Source organism: Meleagris gallopavo, chromosome 2 (genome assembly GCF_905368555.1).
Source record: "Meleagris gallopavo chromosome 2, MGAL_WU_HG_1.1, whole genome shotgun sequence".
NCBI classification, from domain to species: domain Eukaryota; kingdom Metazoa; phylum Chordata; class Aves; order Galliformes; family Phasianidae; genus Meleagris; species Meleagris gallopavo.
In genome coordinates, this window is record NC_139405.1 from 43562027 (window position 1) to 43582698 (window position 20672).

Below are 20672 nucleotides of genomic sequence, written 5' to 3' on the forward strand. Positions count from 1 at the left end.
ATGGTGAAGGGCCTGGAGCATCTCCCCTATAAAGAAAGGCTAAGTGAACTGGGTCTGTTTAGCCTTGAGAAAAGACGACTGAGAGGGGACCTGATCCAGGTTTATAAATATCTGAGGTGTGGCGGCCATAGTGGTGAGGCCAGTCTCTTTCCAGTGGTACGTGGAGACAGGACGACGGGAAACAGACATAAGCTACAGCATAGGAAGTTTTGCACGAATGTGTGTAAGAACTTCTTCATGGTGAGGGTGACGGAGCACTGGAACAGGCTGCCCAGGGAGGTTGTGGAGTCTCCTTCTCTGGAGATATTCAAGTCTCGCCTGGACGCCTACCTGTGCGACCTGGTGTAGGGAACCTGCTTTGGCAGGGGGGTTGGTCTCGATGATCTCTAGAGGTCCCTTCCAACCCCTACAATTCTGTGATTCTGTGATTCCCACCACACTTCGACAATCCTGTGGAAGTGAGGCAGGAGGTCCCAGGCTGCCCCATATCACTGGGACACACACATGGCAGAGCAGAGCTGGGAAGATTCTAGCACAGAAACCCAGCACCATTCCAGCTGCGCAAAGTTCCCAGGGGACAGCTGGGAGGGACAAACAGCAGCCCAGGGAATGTGGGTTTGGAGTGCGCAGCCGCAGGGCCCCAAAACACTAGAGAAATGCAGTCTCACATCTGATGAATCAGACAAAATTTTCCTGCCATTTGCTTTCTTTCCCATCCTTCACCTTCAGCAGCATAGCTATTCTTCTCCTAGCACACTGCAGCATTATGCAGGGGGAAAATGGATGTAGATTTTTTTCCAAAAATGTTTTGCCGGAGCTACCACCAAGGGAGAGCTCTGGGACGAAGCAGATGCAAATTCCCCAAAACTTGTGCTTTCCCAAAACATAAACTGCTCAGCAAAAGCCTTTGCCGGAACAGCCATTCCCTGACGGCCCTGCTATCAGCTGCCCCTCTGACCACTTCACTTCTCTGTTGAGCTGGAGCAGCACCACAGGGATGCAGGAGATGCAAGAAGCACAAACATCCACAAATGAAGTAATGGGACTAATGCACAAGATGGAGCTGGCGAGATGAAAGGACATAATTCACCACTAAGTCTGGAGTTAGGCAAGCCGAGTTGCTTTTAGGTGATTGCTCCTTAGGGAAGGGCTTAGGAATTACACCCAGAAAACAGAAATTGAAAGCTGATAGAGCTGTGTGGACCACACTTCTAAAGGGAGTGCACTCCTGATTAATGAAACAACATGCAACATGAAGTGACTGCTCTGTGGCGGCCATTGGCTTTGTCCAGCACACCCCCCATGGGCCTCAGCACACCATTTTGGGCACTTTGGGATAGGATATGATATGCAGATCTCTAAGAGCTTTCTCACAATTTCTGAGGAATTTGTCCACGCCTTTGATCACTACACCTATCTGAGAACAATTTGATCTTATATAAGGCCAGAGTGGTCCAACAGAAGGCAAAAAGCTACAACATTTACATGTGCTGGTAGCTGAAACACCGCTGCACGTGTTTTGTACAGCCACCACAAGCACCGGTTTGCTTATCTCCACTCACATGGAATATGCTGGTTTAGTTCATCTCTATCAAGCTGTACAGCAGACAGCCAAGGAGGCAGAAAAGGTACAGAAATTAGACCCAAAACCAATACATTCCCACTGTGCAACAGAGCAGGCTGAGGCTGCAGGTTGGCTTGCAACTGCATCCCAGCACATTCAACGGTTTTATGCAGAACAAAACCAAATCTAACACAAGTTCTTCCACAGTTTTTGGTCTGAGGTGTAGGGGTAGGGTGATCTGGCAGCAAGAACACCCAAGAAATCCCCTCACCTTCCCTCCATCCTCCCTGCAGATCCAGGCCTGTGTGGGTCAGAGCTGGGTGACCGAGGCCTGGTGCTTCTGCCCCTGGGATGGAGAGGGTCATAGCAGGAGCCCCAGGCTGTGTTTGCTAGGCAAGAGCAATTACAGCTAGTGTGTGCCTGGCACACACGCTCCCATCCCCTCCCCTCGTGTGCAGGAAGAATTGCAGGGCCAGGGCTGGGAACGTCTCGTCCTGCCAGCGCATGAACCATCCTCCCCCGGTCTCCAAGAGGCACAAAGTGACCTCAAGCAGACGGGGCTTTGTATCGAGTTCCTGCAGACATCACTGCCTTTATTTACAGCAGAAAATACAGGATGTTACAGATGAGTGGAAAAATGCCGGCTGCCCTGCTGCCTGCAGAGCCCCTCAGACTGGAGAACACTTTTTTTGGAAGTCGGAGGGTCTCCAGACAGGATTAGGAAAGCACACAGAGTGTGCTTTAGCTTTTTCCTTCTCTTTTTGGCCCCACTTGGCTGCAGCTACGCTTCCCTGCACCCCCCATGAGCACCTCCATGCCTTCCCCCACACAGGGCTTCCCACAGCCCCTTGTGCTTCACCCTGGGGGATGTTGCCAGCCTCCTTTTGTCAGTGCCATCCTTTTGAGAGGCTGGAAGGCCACCAGCCAGCAGCCTGGCTCCAGCGCCCTGCTGCCAGCACTGGCAGTGGATGGGCCAGGCCCCAGCAACTCAGAGGAGCCCTGCAGTGCTGGGTGGGGGCTGGACCCCCTCACCCATGCTCAGCTTCAAGCTGCACTCACCAAACAGCTTGCTATTTTACAGTGCCCACCAGCACTCACAAGATGCCAGGCTTTCCTAGTAACTGCCAGATAATCCAGACCTACTTCAAACACTGCTTTCAGAAAACCAGCACGTGATTTTTTTTTTTTTAACACTCTACTGTCCACAGGGTCCTTTCCTAATATCGCTTACATTGATGTGGCAGGAAAGCTAAAATGGAGCAGGAGATCTCATGCTCTCATACTAGGGCATGAGCTACTTCTGTTCTGCACAGCCAAATTGGCTTTAATGGAGATACACTTAATTTATATCCCCTGAAAAACCTGGCCCAAAGTGCCTTTTAATTGATCTCAATTAGAAACTGTTGATTGGCTGCCCATAGCGTTGGTGACCACAATGACAAGAGCTGGAGGAAAGAGAGACAGATACTATTTTGAAACTACAATTCCATTTTTTGAGCTTGGTAAAATAGCAAGGCAGCGTATCAAATGACATAATATTACTCATATGCTTAAGCACCTGGGTCCTTGATCTTGTGCTTTATAAAGTGCTCTGAGCTGTGCTGTAATTGCCTATAAATACGCTGCTGATCATGCTTAAAGGGACACTGGCAAGGTTAGCAGTCCTACAGTTCGACTTAGTAAAATGACATCCAAAAATAGTTTCATTTTCGGTCTTTCTAAATTATTGGCCTGTGTTTTTTTCATGTTTCTTTTCATCAGTCCAGCTCCTTAGGTTAATAAGTTGCCATCTTGAGCAGTCAAGTAAAAGCACTTGGCTGCGAAAACTTTCCCCTGGTGTGAATGGGGATGACCTCTGTTGCTCTTACGGTTTGCAGTAAGGTCACTTCGTGTTGAAGCATTCTGTTGTGAAAGACATCTTCAGAGAAGAGTGGTACAGGGAACAGGCATGGGCAAGCCTGGAGCTGCACAAGGTGCCCATTTTCTAGTTTCTGTCAGTCATTAGTCTTGTCCTAGCTGTGCAGAAGGGGAGAGGATACAAAAACTTGCCAACGAGTCAAAGAACAGAGCTGTGGAGTTAGAAGGATGAAGCTGCAGCTTCATCACCTCCTCAGCAGTGCAGCTGGGACACGGGGAGGTGCAGTGGGGTGGTCCTGGGGATCAGCGCCCTGTTCCCAGATGTCACCTCTGCCGGTGGCTCTGTGGTAGAAGTCCGGTGGGGCAGGAGCTGCATTGGCTGCTGAGTGATGTTTTGAGCTTAGGCACAAGTGGGGGGTTGGATTTCTTGTCAGGACAGAGTATAAATAGATCACAAATGAAAGGTAACTTGGTATTTCCATTTTATGAAGGGCCTGATTTGTTTCAGAGTAAAATAACTCCGCTTTCTCCATGCAGCAGGCCTCCAGCACACCATGTACTCATGGTGAAAACCTGTGATTTCCTGGTAGCCAAACTCATAGCTGCAATCATGTGAGACAGAATGGCTCACTGGTACAGGACACAGTGCCCAGTGTAGGGGTCCACTGAGGGGAGATGGAGGGAGAAACTGTAAGCAAAGGCCATATTCCTAGAGCCTGCATGGAGAGATATGCTCAGCTCCCCTATTGCATCCTGCATGAATCTGCCCTGAAATTTCAAAGAGAAGGCTGTTGAGTTTCCCAAGGCAGGCCTGCAGCCAGGCTTTGCATTTTTTCTGCTGCAAAGGTGGGAGATTTACTGAGGCCTGGATGTGAGGTAGTGTGTTTGCTGTGCTTGTCTGTCACAGGTGTGTGTTAGTCACAGGACGGGCATTGCCTGAACCCTAGGGACCTGGGGGAAACTCTGGCTACATGTAAAAGAAAACAGAAATAACTGAAAACCAAGCAGAGCGGGATGCTCTCCAGAGCCTGCGAACTGCAGGTACACTGCAGCAGTGGGGCCTGAAACATGGCTGAGGAGCTACTGTGGCCAGTGGCACCCTTGGGTGTGGCAGCTCCTCTTCTTCCTGACTTGTCCTTCAGTCACAGGAAAGAGAAGTAAGAGAGAAAAGACAAATGTTTATAACTAATGATCAGTGCAGACAAAAGCAAGTCTAGTGTCAGCATTTCAGTGGGTTGGAAGGCGCACCCCACGCGCCCTGTGCCCAGCCAAAGGAACAGGGCAGCACAGGGCCATGCTTCTGGCACAGGCAGTCCTTGCAGTGTGTGTGCATGAGAGCAGATAAAACTTGGATAAAGTTGTATGCTTCTAACAAAAAAGAGTGCATTTTGAGACCTTGCAGTTACACAGAAATGCTTGAAAAGTGCAACCTGGTTATATTTTAAGAGTTAGAAACCAGAATAAATACAAAATGAGTTCAAAGTCTGGAGATTTTGAAATGTTATGCTTTTTAGACAAGGTTCTTATCTCCTGATTTGTTTTGAGCTGAATTGATGATTTTAAATGATTTTCATGAAAATTGTAAAGCTTGGGTGTTTTTTTTGGGGGGGGTGAGAGGGGGTTTGTTTTTTTTTTTTTTTAGGTTTATCCCATTGAAGTGCATCTAAAGAAATAAAGCCAGTCATAAAGCTATGGTCAATTCTGTGTTGTGGCTATACAGGGAGAAAGTAAGCGAGAAGGGAATTGTAGAGGGTAGTTATATTCTTATACATGTGCATACTACAGTAATAACAGGAAAGCAATGGAAACCTTGCAGTTAAAATAAATATCCAGCATCTTACAAGATAGGTTTGTATTCTGTATTTACCTAGCTGAACAATGCCAATAGGATCTGAAATATTCTGTACACTGTATATTCTGTCTGATTTATTTAAGTTCTGTTCTGTTTTGTTTTTTTTTCATTCAAAATTGTGGCTATGCCTGATGTTCACTGAAGGAACCGAAGCTCTGTGTCAAGGTGAACACCTGAAAGTTTAGACCATGAGTGTGTAAAGGACATTCATTAATTTTCTGACAGTGCTTTATAATGGGCCTTATAGATTTTCCCACTATAACGGGTATATACGTTCAACAGTTTTATTGTATGTTGGTGCACATTATTTGGCACAGCTGCTACAGAGACATTGCTGAACTGGTGTTTCTCTTCCATGACAAACACCTATTAAGCAGTCAGCATAAACTCTTCTTGTTACAGCGTCTGACATCACCCTCAGGGCAAGCGGACACAGAACAGCGATTGCTGAATTGCATATGAAAATTATAGTTTTATTGTCTACACAACTGAAGGTTTAACTCTGATTCCTGCTCGAGTCAGCTCTGCTATAAAGAAGCAATTCTTTCATGGAACAAACAAGCACAGTACACCATTGTAATCAAAGGAACAGGCACTATTTATGTGTTGGAAAGACTTGTTCACAATAGTACTAACACTTTAATGCCCCAGAAGCCACTATTTTAGCAGCTGTACAGAAAAAAGCATGACTAACAAGATGCCACACAGAGTCAGACACAGGTTTTTTTTTTTTTTTTTTTTTAAACACAAATGGAATCATCCCATTTGATACCACTCAGTTTAATATGCACGACTGGTAAGTAGGGATCATGTATTTAATGTTTATATAAGCAGTTTCTCCACCATAGCGCTCAAAGGCTTCCAGCGTCTCTTGAATCAGATCTCCAATATTTTCACGCTTCTGCTGGCTGTAGTCTATCCCATCGCCTGAATTAACTGATCAATAAAAGAAAAAGGGGGTAGGGGGAAAGAGATTATATTAAATTTGCTGTTACACTTCGAAATAATTACATAGACAATTTCATGTCAGTTACTATGCCTCTATTAGAAACTTTGTTCTTTGACACAATATAGCTGAATTTGAAAACAGGATATTTTTGGTTTCTCTTTAAGGCTCTGCTCAGGCTCCCACTTTGTACACCTTCAAAAGCTGTTTATGTATGTGTTACTTCAGTATCCAAGTGAAAATCCAAATAAACACTAACGAAAACATATTGTACTATAAGATATGGATGGACTCTGTTACACAGGGAATCTCTTAAAACCATTGCTACATTATTTCATAACATTGCTTATTTGGGACTGAATTCTACTGCCAGATGCATAAATGCTTATCTACAGAATGTGACTTCAGCTATAATTGCTGTGCTTTGAAATCTTAAATAGGCACTGTTTTGGGACTGTTCCATGTATACATCATATTCACAGGCTATGCTGTTTCTGGTTGAGGGGATGTCATTTGGTCTAGAAAAGATGTTTGGAGTACAGGACTGCACTCATTCAACTTCTGCTCCCTGAAAATTGTGTAAAATTAAGTCAATGTCAAGAAGACAAATCATTGCTGCCCCTACATGCTGCACCATTTACTGTTTCTTTCTCTAACATGGAGTAGCAAGGGTGGCACACATTTATAGGCACAGAGCATAATTATTCAAAACAATGTGCAGTGTAAATAACTGTCAGAACACAAAATACATGAGTAAGAAATGAAGCTGAGAGATTTTAAAAAGGAAAATACATTCTGTTTCATATTAAAACAGTACTCTGAAAACTTCCTTAATATAGATATACTCTAAGACATAAAAACTAGTTTGTTAAGAATAATATACACAGACCATGAGCAGTGTGGTGGCCAGGCTGTCACATTGCTGGGGGCAGTCCATACACAGTCAGCCAGTGGTCTTGCTCCAGGTTGCGGAGGCAATGTTCCCATGACACACATTTATCATTTCACATACCTCCACTTACTTATTACAGTCTGAGACAGGCAAAGGATGTGTTTGTCAAGAAAACACAACTAACTTTTTCTGTGGTGCCTGTCTTTCACATTAGAAACACGGTAAACACAAGTGTGAGGGAAGGTTTTCCACTGCTGCTTCCGCATCACAAGTCCTATGGGGTGCAGACATTCAGATGCACCCCACTCTTACAACCCTTCCTTAACCCAAGCTCAAGGATCTGAATGTTAAGTTTGTGACTCTTTACCACCGTGCTCATGAAGAAAAGCCAAGGTATATTGAGATAAAAAGCACCCTTTTGCTGAATTTTCATGTAAAATATCTTATATTCCAAGTTAATAATGTATATATCAGTTTTTTGAACATTTACACAAAAACAGATGTGACTTACAAGGACTGAGCTTTGGATTAGAAAGGCATTAAATTATTCGCGAGGATTACTCTTAAATACACATTCTTATAATTTAACAATTTATTTCATGGATGTGAAAAGCCAGAGTTGTTATATCAACATTTACTTCAATTAATTGACAATAATTTTAGAAATAATAGATTCTGGGTGTGAAAGAAAACAAGAAATATTAAGGAAAATGGGATTAGCTTATACAAAATGCAAAACAAAACAAAACAAAAAAAAACAGCAAAAAACAACAACAACAACAAAAAACATTAAAATGGAGTGCAGTTTAGACTGGACATGGTTTGCTCTTGCAGAAAACACCTGAGATCAATTGTGCCTCCTTCACTTGTGTTGCATATGCACTGCCAGCACTCCCTAAAACACCTGGAGCTGCTTCTGATTTCACAGACTGGGCAAAGGAACCCCTAAACCTCGACCTAAGTCTTGGCAAATATGTAAAGGAATTACTGACTTTCCAACCACTTGTCTATTATCTGTAATTTTAAGCCTACACACATGCTCTGTTAATGAGCTTACACAGCTTTCATCATTCTTTCAAAGATGTAGTAAAAAAAAAAACTACTCTGGAAGTAATGGTGATACACTGCATAATGGAGAACCAAGCAAGTTTGGAAGAGGCCAACAAGATGCAGGGATAGTTCTGGTAGCAAAAGCATTTTCCAGAATCCCATGTAATAGTATTTTATATTAGAGCACTCTCTGTATGATAAATGATGCCTTAGGTCTTTGATGACAATGAGGCAATGATAAAGGAAGTAATCTGCAAAGAAAGACAAGATGCAATGTGCTGACCTTCATTATCATTTTTTTCCAACAGACCATCTGTGCTATCTGAAGGTTTGTATCCTCAAGACAGGCATAACTCACATAAAGGTCATGACACAAGTTACGACTAACAATACCGGAAAGGTTATGTCAGCACTAAGGTCACTTGGTAAGTAGTAAAATAGCTATCCCACACAGTTATAGGAATTAAAAAATCTTTCAGACAGAAAGATAACAATTAACCCAACAGGACAGCATCCACCAAGTGGATGAGTCAGAATGATCTGCTCAATGCACCTAAGGGTAAATATCTAGTCATAATAATGATGACTAGCTGGAAAAAAAATAGCTACTGAAGTGTAGCGGTCTCAGCATGCCCTTCTCTGATTTGACTTTAATTCCAAGTTAGTTTGCATGAGGAGCCAACTTTGTCAGCCACAAAAATGTTGCATATGTAAAGTGTGAACATGGATCTGATTCAAGTTCTTTATGAAGTTGTCCTTTGTGAGGGAGAATAAATCAACATGAAAATGCTAGAAAGAACATTTGTCAGATTGATCTCAAAGTAAAATGTCTGGCAAATTCATCATGCACCAAGAACTCTTTTCAGAGCAAATGTTATTATTGCATTTAGAAGAAACTCATTGAAGCACTACTAACAGATCTAGAGGATTAAAATCCGGAAAACATCTAATTTTCCCTTTCTGGATCAAAAACCTAGTTCCCAGTCTTCTAAATCATGCACAAAGGGCTTTGTGGTCCTTGAAAGTGAAGTGAAAGGCTTGGCACCTGTCAAGACCTGCGCAGGCTGACGGAACCAGCCAGCTCCGTGCCAGCTGCTGTAGCTGAGGAAACCCTGCTCAGACCCGCAGGGACCAAACTCAGCACTTGGCAGGGAGTGGAAAAGGATTTGAATTGTGCTTTAAAATGTGGTTTGCGTTTGAGTCTAGACATGCTTCTATTCATGATTCAGGATATTGAAGAAAATCTAGTGTTATTTGTATTCCATTTCATTTCATTTTAAATTTTTACTATGGTAATACTACAAATATAAAATTGTATTACATTAAAAAAGCAAGTTTCTCTCAAATCATTAAGAGCTTCACAGGGTAGTTTTTAAATCCTGGTGTGAGCAAGAAAGGTAAACTAACCCTTGAAGCTCAGGCAGATCTGTTCTTGCCTCTGGATATTTGTTAGCATCTGAAAGCAGCCTTGGTATTCTTTCAGATTATTAGACATCACATCAAGGCAGGCAAGATTTTGGATAGGGCTTTTTTTTTTTTTTAAATCTCTGGAATACGTCAAAGCACCTCACTGTAAGTAACAGATTGAATTGAATACCTCAGTTGTGATAGGAATGTCATAGATTCTATTAGAATTTTCCTAGATGCTAAATGTCCAAGGAATGCTTAGTGTTGGAGGACAGAACAATACTTAAAAGAAATTTCTGAAGACAACGTGGGAAGACCCACATCCACAGCTTAAACAATTTTTGTAATTCAATTGTGATTCAAAGACCATTCCAATGTTCTTTACTGATGAACTTACAAATATATACACACCCACATTGATTTCAAATTGTCTTGGAACAAGAGGATGTTAGCAGGAATTTTTGAACTAATACTAGTTAATGGAAGAGTGATACACATTTTGTTCATTGCTTTTTTATTTCCTTTTCCTTCCTTCCTTTCCCTTCCTTTCTCCCTCCCTCCCTCCCTCCCTCCCTCCCTCCCTCCCTCCCTCTCCTTCCTTCCTTCCTTCCTTCCTTCCTTCCTCTCTCCTTCCTTCCTTCCTTTCCTTCCTTCCTTCCTTCCTTCCTTCCTTCCTTCCTTTTCTTTTGACTGCCTTAGTATACAAATCAACAAAGCTACTTGGTAAGACAGGCATCATTCCTCCTTTTTTGAATCTTGAGAAACAGAGATAGTGGAAAGTAAAGTGACTTGCACCAAACCATGGAAGGGTTGGTCACAAATCATGCATTTTAATTTTTATTGTAGTTAATGAAAGTACTATTTATGGTGAAATTTAACTATGGTAAAAACTACTCTTGAGCAGCTAACATAGTTTATCCTAGTCAAACCAACAGGCCTTCTCATCAATTAAAACTATTACAGTAATCCAACAAGCTGACCGCTAACTGCATAGATTTTTGCTTCAAAAAACCCAACAATGATGGCATTGTAGTGTGCAGATGTATTAGTATGGAACCGCATTTATGCAGAAAAGCTTATCACAGAGCAGTATACAGCTAAGCTGTACAAACTGGCATTAAAATATTTTGTGTCATATTTCAGGAGTTTATCCCTAGAAGTCGGCAACAAAACCAAAACATAAATGCAAGCTGATTGACATGATATACAGATTGGCATGTATGTGTGTTAGGTTTCACTCCTCATAACTTCACTGCTTAGGTAGAGATCAAGGCTTAAGAAGTTTCTCTATGTCCCCTTAGGAATAGTTTAATTGTCTTAGAAGATGTTGGCTTCCTGACTGAAGTGGAAAGTGAAAACCCCCAGTGAGTCAGTGCAGCAGGATACAGGAGTCCTCTGCACTGCTCCCACTGCTCTGACTCACAACACTGCTTTGAAATTGCCAGCTCCAGGAAGGATACTGTGGTTTGGTCTCTTTTTTCATTTAACTGTGTAAGTCTGTGAAAAGTCATAGGGTAAGGCTCTACAAGCTCCCGACCACTAGGAAATAGAGAAACACTGCTGGTTCGTTCCACTTGGGTATAGGAAGAGCTGCATGAAGATTATGACTCTGAGTCACTACCACCCCAGACATAACATTCTGTCTTCCATTCAAGGCTCAGAGCAACATGATCACATGAAAACATGATCAGTTTTAAATGTTTCTTAGGATTTGTCTAGATGCCGTGCATACAGAAGCATAAGCTGGCCTCACACAGGCTTGTTCCAAAGCTAGAACACTGGAAAGAAGAGCTCACAGAGTAATTTAGGTTGGAATGAACCTTTGGAGTCATCTGGTCCAAATGCCTTGCTTAAAGCCAGCTCCATTTTCAGAGTTGGATCACGTTGCTCAGGATCAAATACCCAAAACTGCTCAGTGCAGAGTAATCCCAGAACCAGAAATGGTGCAGGGATCTTCATGACGGCAGGGCTTTTCACCAACCATTTCAAATGTAATGAAGGGAAGTGCTCTTTAAACATTAAAACCTGTATACTGGAGGTGGATTTGCTGAAGTTAATTCTTGGGAAGATTGTCTGTTTTGATACAAAACAGAACCAAACTTCTGGCACAGTAACAAAAGCTAACCTGCATATACAATGTTGGCTTCGGAAACTTAATCATGTATGAAAGAAAGGGCATGTATCTGGCTGAAAAATAAATAAAATTTTGTTAACACTTAAAACCATGAGAATATAATTTGTTAAAAAAGTGCATCTTTCAAAGCATTTAAAACATTAAAGCTGGAAGTACCAGTAAATAAGCAGATCTTAACTTGAATATGCACAAACCTGTTTTTTGACACTATCAACATTTAGAGTTCCTTGTCTCTTGCTTTTCTTGGCTCCTCATTCTATTTTTCATCACTAGTGTTGAATATTTATCACTTTACAATTCTACAGTTCTGCAGAGATTGCAGAAGAATAATTCAATTGAAAAAGAAAGCACATATACTTGGAATTTAGAATGAATACTAATATAGATAAATTTTTGCTCATCATATGTCTAATAAAAAAACCTTTATACTTCTGCTATGAAATTGCTAGGTATTGTTTGCTTGCAGAAGCTGTGTACAAGAGTTCTTAGATTCTCACTAGAGGCATTTTGCTTTAACATATAGTTTCTTTCTACTGTTATCTTCCATATGCAGCTAGCTTTTAGTTTATTTCATAAATTATCATTTATGTTAGAACATAAGTGTAGTTACTATAAATACTATCCAGAAAGTAAATAGTTCAGTAAGTGGAGGAAACACTGTGATTGGAAAGGAAACATCTGACTGACTGCTGATGTTTTACTAATAACGCAAGCTGCTGGAGAGAGCTGTAACTATTCGTAAATTGCTGCAGTACAAAAAAACCAACACAACAAACCAACACAACAAACAAAAAAAACCCAATAACTGAAAATGAGCCAAGACAACAGCTGCTATCACAGTTTTCCATTTCCAGGAAATGTTAGCAACATCAGATGTAATCCATTCTAAGTCCAGACATTTTTTTTAAGTTGAAATGAAACGCTGTGGAAATCAGAGATTCTGAAACAAATGGTATTAAGAAATACATTTGACCATTGAGGTTATAAAAGGAGGAAAGCTTATTGTATATTTTTCCTCTATATGCATTTAATGAATTTAGATTATGAAGTTTCCCTGTATTTGCACTTGTAATCAATATCGAACAAAGCAGTGTTAAATAATCTTAGATAAACAGCATGCACAACAGGGGAGCAGAAACTGAAATCTGAGAGTTCTGTGGCCTTGGTACATCATTTACTGTTGCAAAATTAGGTCACAAATCATGCTTGAAGCGCAACAAGAATTGCATCACTTATGTGAATCTGGTATTCTTCCAATCATTTTGGACACATGTAAATACAGCTTTTTTTTTTTTTTTTAAAGATGAAAAAAAAGTTTTTGGGTGCAGAATTTGCATAGCTTTACTGGTCTGATGTGAAATACATTTGCTTGTCACACTCTTCTCATTCAGATATGGCACAATTAATGCAAAAGGAATTAAAACTACGGGAAATAAATCTGTGTATGTGTGTGTGTAATAAATGTAATTCATTTTTCAAAGTAATTCAAAGTGACAAAGCTGAAAGTCCCAAGATGCTTTTAGGATTGCTGTTTTCAGTATAAAATGTAATGCTACAACAGCCAATTTTCAACACTGAGTTCATTCATAATTAAAATTGCAATGCTTGACAACCTGTCCTCCTTCCTCTCTTGGAATATTTTTATTTATGTAACCAAAATGATTTAGAGGGAAAGCAGTTTCTTTTCTTTGCAAGCAAAAAGCTCAGTAATTCGTTACTTTAAGGAACTAATGAACTTCAGTATTATTAACTGTTGATGTTTCGGACATCTGTTACATACAAATGAAATTTATTGTGTTCAAAATCACTATTCAAAACCGTTATCATTTCAGGACCTTGTCTGGTATAGCTTGCTCTAAAAAAGCACACAGACAACTAAATGACCTCAATGACAGTTTTTGTAACTCTGTAACAATGGGTTGAAATCAACCATATAAAAATGGGGCAATATAATAAAAATTTCACATCAGAATTCTTGGAGGAAGGGGCTAGATTTGCCTGCAGTTGTCTGAATTTTCCTAATTTGTCTGTACCCTTATTAAATGAAATAAACAAGAACACAAAGTCAACCGAGGTGTTTTAGCAGTGATTTGAGAAGGGACAAGGAGATATAAGCTATGAATGACCATGTGGATTTGCCAAGATTTCTTTCACTGCCATGGGACAAGGGCAGAATTTATGCAGTTTAAAGGACAGATTGCACTGGGACTGGAATGTAATGATTCATCCTGAAGCCAGATAGAGAAAACAGTATTTCACTTCCAGAAATACCTGTACTAAAATGGCTAGGACTTTCTAGTGACACTTAAGTATTTTATTTTTTTAAGGCAGTTTATTGCTTCTTTCTGAGTTTTTCCAATTGAATCAACGATCTTAGACATGATGAAAAACTTTTTCTCTCAGATAGTGGTCAGGCACAGGAATGGCCTGCCCAGGGAGGTGGTCGAGTCGCCGTCCCTGGCAGTGTTCAAGAGGCGTCTGGATGAGGAGCTGCAAGATATGGTTTAGTAGCTTGTGGTAGCAGTGGTAATGAGAAGACGGTTGGACTAGATGCTTTTATAGGTCGTTTCAACCTTGTGATTCTACGATTCTATAAATAAAAATTTAATGATAAATAAAAATAATAACCTTCCCAAGGCATGAATTTGCATTTCTTTTTAAATAAGAAACAGAAGGACATAAAATAAATTCTAATGAAAAGGCAGTTGGTTGACAGCTATTCATTTTAAATTGCAACAGAAAAAGAAATTTTTTTGCTAGAACTAGAATTTTGTATAGTCCCATACCTCCAGGAATCTAAAGCCGATAGAAGAGAGAAAATCATGTCCTGTAGGTGTGATAATTCTGCAGGTTCACAGCCTTTGAACTGTGAAAACTGAAGCATTTTGAAAGCACATGCACATTGCATGCACATGCCACATGCAGATTGATTTTTTTCTGAAAGCTTTAGGAATCTTTCATAAGTCCATGTCTTTTTTTTTTTTTTTTTTTTTTAATTTTTCCTCTATGAAGTATGAACAAAGATAAGTATGTAAAGGCGACTTTTTCACTAATGACTCTAACTGGAAAGCATTTGCCCTTCTTATATTACCATTGCACCTTTTGCTGCTTAACGTGTTATTCAAAAGGACGTAAGGTATGAAGAAAACAGGAGGTTCAGCCGCATCCAGCACAACAAGCCATAAAGCTTGGGATGTTAAGTTACGTGCCGTAAAGCAAATAGGTTAGGTCATGGGGAAGTTGCACTTAACAGCAGTTCAGTCTTCTACAGCTATGCTTGAGGAGCAACGCTTTATCTTGATATGCCAACAAAGCACTCCTGCCTGATCCCCGCAGCACTCAGTTAGGGAAGGACATACTACATCTATCACGAGCCTCCTGCCAAACAGAAAAAAAACTCAGTGGGCAGTTGTCCCAGTCTTTGCACCTTGTGCCATTTTATCTGTAAAGTAGAAATCTGAAGGAAGGCTGACTTGAGGAACAAGAGTTATGCAATCTCTCTTATATAGCTTACTGAGTACTTCAAACCTGGTTCCGAGCTAAGCTTCTTTTTAAAATTTTTAAGTATTGGCATTTAAAGAACTCTGTAGCACTTCTTGCTGATGTTAAATGACTTTATTATCATCCTATGAATCATACATTTCTCTGAACACACTTCTCCTGAGACAAATCAATGAAAGGGAGGTTGGTTGCATGTTGTGGAACTACAAAACCTATCTCAATAATTGGTAGACGTCAGCTATCACCAGTACAAGTGCTTCTTTGTCTATCTTGACTTCAGAACTGCAAGGGCTCAAAGAGCAAAGTGTGCTGATACTGTGAGCTTCTGAACTGCCTGATATTTTCATTCATCTGAGAACTGCTTTGCTGAATTTGAAGAAACTGAAAGAAACTGAACCGGAGCAGCAGTTAGGAAAAAATGCTATTGATACTATCAGCGGGTCTGTAGAAAGACAGAAGTTGTACATGTTTCCTCAGTAACCTGTCTCACTGCTAAACCACCTTCTGAGATGTGGTGGACAGATGCACTCCTAAAGCACACACACAAAAAAAGTTTTGTTTGGCCACTTGTGCAACTTACATAGGATTACTCCCTTCATTACCCAACACAGAATTCATTACTTTTTATGCCATTTATATGATAGGTCTCATAGCTTCTAGACTGTGCTTTTTAAAGTCTGTTCCTAACTGCACTGCAAATTCATTAAAATAAAAGCACTCTTATGATGTCTGAACCAAATTGTTCACAAGAAAGAAAAAACTAACGAACGGCATGTGTGTATAAAAAAAAATACGGCCAGAAATGACTAGCAGGGTTTTTTTTGTATGTTTTCTTTTTTTCTTTTTTTCTTTTTTTTTTTTTTGAGATAAAAATATTATTTATATATGTTAAAATACTTTAAGCGGTAAAAATATTTTTAATATGTAAGTATTTCTTTTTATTAAGTTTTATTATACTTGTTCATTATTTTAAGAAAATGGGGTTGTTTCAGTAAAACTTTTTAATGCAGAATCATTTTCCCCATTGTGCTTTTCTGAAAAAGTAAAAAGCAATCATAAGTCTTACTTACAGAAGAAAGAACTAAAAATCTAGTTTTCTGATTTACAGTGTTCATGACACAGATTTACTGCTGGCATATATAAGAAAAAAAAAATGCTGCTATTTCTTACATTGCTTACACCCGAATAATTATAATCACCCATAAGCACATAATCTCTTAAGCCTATACTAGATTTTCCACATTTACTGAAATAGACCTTTGAACTTATCTATTCTGAGAATAAGCATGGAAGCAAAATGGCTTTTCTGTGTGCAAACAGGATGCATGTCATGCTCAGCAGGGCAAGTTCCAACCCCCTTCACACTACTAATACGTTCCTCATATCTGTATGGGTGCCTTCATGTAGAAAATATCCAGCTGCTAACTGTGCAGCACTTCCAGCTCAGTTTGTGATACCTTTGAAAATACATTTGCTTCATTACCAAAGCAATAAACCTGACCAACAATGAGGCTTGATAAAGAACCTCTGTTTCTCAAGTAAATTCATATTTTGCTTTCTTTGTCCTAAACTGCTGCAAATATAATGCATCTATAAGCTGATGGAAGTGTACTAATTACAAATAGGTCATCTCCATTCAGTGGTCATTTGAGTGTTCACCCTGACACATTGCTGTGCAAAAGCCTTTGGCCAAGGATCAGGATTTTTGTAATTTGTTATTCCCCAGATAATCCTTGCATAAGGCAAACGTGACTACTTACATATCCTCCAATATCTAGGTAAAGCATGCTATGCTGCCTTTTGTAATTGTAATCTTAATTTTGTTACGCATCATTCATTCATCTTCCATCCCTGGTTGCAGACAAACCTACATCTGCTGAGATTCAAAAGGAAAACACTCATATTCACACACATACAGGTCAGGACAGGGAGGAAGAGACAGAAGAAAAAGTCAGCAATATGGCTGAATGCTTTTGGTCAACTCAGGCTAGCCTAGAGGTTTCTAACAGCCAAGAAAACAGATAAATAGCACTGCAGAACACACTATGTTTGATTATTTGTCAGCTTCCATTTTCATGTATTAAAATGAAGAACAAAAGCAAATGCTGTCAAGATAAATCTTCCCTGGTTACTTGAATATGCTGTCGTGCACTTTTATGGTCTGAAAGTAATACACATACTTACATTATACCTAGCCTTAACGAACTAGTCATTTCTATGAAAGAAAGTCATAAGGTTTCTTGTTTTGTTTTAAATAAATTTGGGACACGTTGAAAAGATAACCTGGAAGGCAGCAGACTAAGTGGGAGATATTTCAAGAGTAATATTCTCTTGCAGTTTTCCTGCACAGCTTATTGCTCTGTAGGTCATCCTCCAGAGAAAAGGAGAGGTAATACCTCACAAAATTCCTTTATCTCCGTTCTCCAGCAGGTCACAGATGGCTGTTTTACCTTCTACATTGCCTAATGCTAATGGTTGCAGTGAGTTTAAAGGTCTCTGACGCAACTCTGCAGCTGCAGTGCTGAAACGGTACCCACTAGCACAGGAGTAACAGGAACACTGCTTCACAAAAGTATTACTGCATAGTTTTGAACAACTGGAGCTAGTGCAGAATGACTTTTGAAGGAAACTATGGGATGCTATTGTATGGTAAAAGAATAACATATACTAGTCTGTAAATTCCTGTGAGCAAAATACTTGATGAGTCATGAAGAAATTTCATCACTGAATAGTGATATTTGGAATGTGTTTCCTGAATTACTTGTCCTGGCATAAAGTTTATTGGGCACTTGACTGATAAGTAAAATAGACAATTCTTGTTGCAAGGACAAGAATGTGGACATAGAATATGTAAAGACTAAGAAAAACAGAGGCTGAAAAAGGAGGAAAGAAAGCCAAGATTATAAATTTATTTAATTAATTTTCTTAGGCATGCTACATTAAGAAACCAAATTATATTAATGCATAATGGATTAGCATAGTTATTTCATAGGGCAAATTATTCCATAGAGTTATTCACTGCATCACACTGGTTACCAACTGGTACGTTGTATCTGAGCATGTTGATTTTCCACTGCCATTTTGTACTAAGACAAAGTGTAAATTCATATAGGCTTATCTGCATGTCTGTAGCAGAGATCCTATGTCTTTGCTTTACAATTTTGAGTAAGAATTTCAGCTGCTTACAAGTTTACTTTGAGAAAAGATTAGAAGTAAAGGCCGACTTTATTAATGTAAGCAAAAGGCTTCTACAGCAATGCGTGCTATCAGCACAAGTACTGACTTTTTAAGAGTAGTCTCTGAGAGAAGAGGTACCAGAACCTCCAAATGCTTGAGGCTTCTCTTGTCTACTGTCTTCCTTACTTTTAACTACATGGATCAAAAACACATTCATCAAGAGGTCTCTTGCTGGTTTGGTAATATCCTCATTACAGAGAAGCATAAGCTTTCCTCTCTGCTTAATATCAAAAACCACTGAAGAGTCAGTAAGTCATTTTAGGCGTATCTGTTGTCAGATCTAGTGCCTCAGCCATCTGCCTCAACAGCTCCCAGAACTGCTGATAGTCGTCTGGCAGCGAGACTGTAACTACTGCCTGCAAATCCTCAGGTGTCGTGGAAAAAGTCAGGCTGATATCAGTTTATTTACATATGCTTGCTTTTGTAATGTATCCGTATCTAGCAGCTCAGGCTGGCACGAGCAGGGGTTATGATTCTAGCTCTGTAGGGGAAGTGGTAAAATAAGACAAGAGCTCATTTTTACAGGAGAGGAACAGCAATAATGCTCATAGTTTTCAGCAAACAGACTGACTCGACTTCACGTGCCTGTGGAAGACAACTGTGAGAACAGACGGGCAGAATTCTAGACACAGTGCAGGAGGCAACACCGTGGTATAAATCTCTTATAATCAGAATGGAAATTTCAGACTCAGGTCTTTTGTAAAACTTCCTATATGTCACAGAAGCTCTGTAGGATAATCCATAGATCTGTGCTAGACTTACAAATCACAGGACTGCCTAAAGCAGGCATTATAGTTATAAGTGTCCAAGTGAGCAAAAGGCTGAGTAGTGAGTCTCCCAGAGGCAGCCACTGGGGAAGAGCAAACAGAAACAGATGTCTAAAATGTTGCTTTTCTCTCAAGACTCAGATTTTTGCATCCAGCCTGAAGCTACAGCCCAGAACCTTTCCTGAAAACAGATTTGATTGCCTTTCCTTCTGGGTGAGACTGACTGTTTTCTTTTGAAAACAAGTTGTGCCTCAGGATGGTGATGATACCCATTTCCCATGGATGTGTGTTCTTTCTGTGCTACACCTCTTTAGAATCATAAGGCAAGTTTTGTTCAAGTTCTATCAGCTGAAAGATAGTATAAGCTACTATGCAGTAACTGATCTGTCCCAACCTTTCTCTCTCAGCAAAGGTGCACATTTTGATCTCTCTCCTCTACTCGGATACTCATTTTGTGAGAAACTGCCACTTCTCCACTTTGACTGAAATTGGACAATTAGTTTAAAATTTATGGGAGTTATGGGGGCAAAGACTTACAGAAAAGAAAAATACTGTAGCCTTATAAGCCTTGTATCCTTAGGAAGGCAGGAAAAAAAAAAGATGAGAAAGGACAGTAGCAGCTGCCGTAATTTTTATTTTATGAAAATCTAGTGGTGAAGTACCTTTCCAGGAAGCAGGAAACAAACACAGCATTGTTCAGCCTACATGGTTTCAAATCTGTGTCTTTCATCATCTGAGAGATTTAACGTAATTATCATAGTTATTCATGGACTGAAAGAAGATCTTTAGACCTCTATGCATATGAGTTAGCATATGAAGAATCTGTAAGACAGACCTTTTGTAAGATGATGAACTCATGCCAACACTTTCAAACAGAAAGTTCAGCACCTAAATCCAATTTTAGGCTGCTACCTCAATGGGCTGATCCTGAGCTCTTACCAGCTCCCAAATGAAGGCTCAGTGAAACAGAACATCTGGACATGTGGCTAGTTACTTATATGGCTAAAATCAGATTTACATGAATACATCCTGCAGTGCCAAATTTTAAGTGTTTTGACTTGAACTAACTTCCTAACAGATGGTTATTCTGCATCTATCTTCATTTATTTATGACTGTTTATATTTGTACAGAAGTAATAACAGATCTAAATGATACAAGCTTATTCCTTGTCTTTTTATTAATCTATATTGCAATAACAGTTAAAGATAAGAAGATACAGTGCAATCTATAGAAAATACATTAAGATAGTCTCTTTGTATCGTATTCACAAAAGGGCTTTCCAAATATTTTTTGAAAATGCTGCGATCATAAGGTAAAGTGAAAAAACACAAATCAGCATCAGGATCAGTATCATCTGATCTGCTGTCACAGCCCTTACTGCTGAAATGCACCATCCACTGCCTCAGTGTGCTCACATCCATTATTTGGTCCCCATGAACATTCAGAAAGAGTGAATGAATGCAA

At 39.9% G+C, this 20672-nt stretch overlaps 1 protein-coding gene across 4 annotated transcripts in view; it reads right to left on the reverse strand.

Annotated features, from left to right (window-relative positions):
* Positions 1–5721: 5721 nt before the first annotated feature.
* The window catches only part of PACRG (parkin coregulated), a 193153-nt gene continuing 178202 nt past the window's right edge, over positions 5722–20672 (reverse strand). For all 4 annotated transcript variants that reach the window (XM_085216938.1, XM_085216937.1, XM_085216935.1 and 1 more), the window contains one exon: positions 5722–6209. In XM_085216938.1, coding sequence (XP_085073064.1) covers positions 6049–6209 — 161 coding nt within the window. In that variant the 3' untranslated portion in view covers positions 5722–6048. The remainder of the gene's footprint in view (positions 6210–20672) is intronic.